This window comes from Eimeria mitis, genomic scaffold, assembly GCF_000499745.2.
Source record: "Eimeria mitis Houghton genomic scaffold, Emh_scaff4473, whole genome shotgun sequence".
NCBI lineage: Eukaryota > Apicomplexa > Conoidasida > Eucoccidiorida > Eimeriidae > Eimeria > Eimeria mitis.
The window spans coordinates 1,482-2,130 of NW_013572789.1; the positions used below are offsets into that span (position 1 = coordinate 1,482).

Genomic DNA, 649 nt, shown 5'->3' on the forward strand with positions numbered 1-649 from the left:
CTGCTGCTGCTGCTGGGGTTTGAGCCCATAGAGAAGCCCACTCCCGCTGCAGCAGCGAGCGCAGTGCTGCTGGCAGCTGCTGCAGCAGAGACAGCCGGGCCCCCAGCCTCTCGTAAGCAGCAACAGCAGAACGAAAACCACTCAGACTGTTCACTGACACAGACTCCTTTAACCTATACACACACACACAGCAGCAGCAGCAGCAGCAGCAGCAGCAGTAGCAGCAGCAGTAGCAGCAGCAGCAGCAGCAGGAGCAGCAGCAGGAGCAGCAGCAGGAGCAGCAGCAGCAGGAGCAGCAGCAGTAGCAGCAGCAGCAGCAGCAGCAGCAGCAGGAGCAGCAGGAGCAGCGGGGTGTATATGCAGGTGTATTGGGGTGTATAGGGAGCTGCTAGGTGTATTGGGGTGTACGTACAGCTGAGAGACAAAGGCGAGTACTCTGTGTTCTAGTTTCTTCGCCGTCTGTCTCATGGCCTCATACTGCGGCAAAGCCCCCAGCAGCACCACAGCCTGCAGCAGCGCAGCAGCAACTGCTGCTGCCTCCAGCACTGCCTGCTGCTGCGATGCCTCCTGCAGCTCCCCAGCACGCAGAGACTGCAGCAGCAGCTCAGCCTCTTGTACGCTAACACACACACACACACACACACACACA

At 59.6% G+C, this 649-nt stretch overlaps 1 protein-coding gene across 1 annotated transcript in view; it reads right to left on the reverse strand.

Moving 5' to 3' along the window:
- Window positions 1-649, reverse strand: part of EMH_0075420 (uncharacterized protein) — a gene marked incomplete at both ends in the record, with an annotated part of 2,772 nt that overhangs the window by 752 nt on the left and 1,371 nt on the right. Inside the window, 2 exons of the mRNA XM_013499596.1 lie at window positions 42-173; window positions 413-619. Coding sequence (XP_013355050.1) covers window positions 42-173; window positions 413-619 — 339 coding nt within the window. The remainder of the gene's footprint in view (window positions 1-41; window positions 174-412; window positions 620-649) is intronic.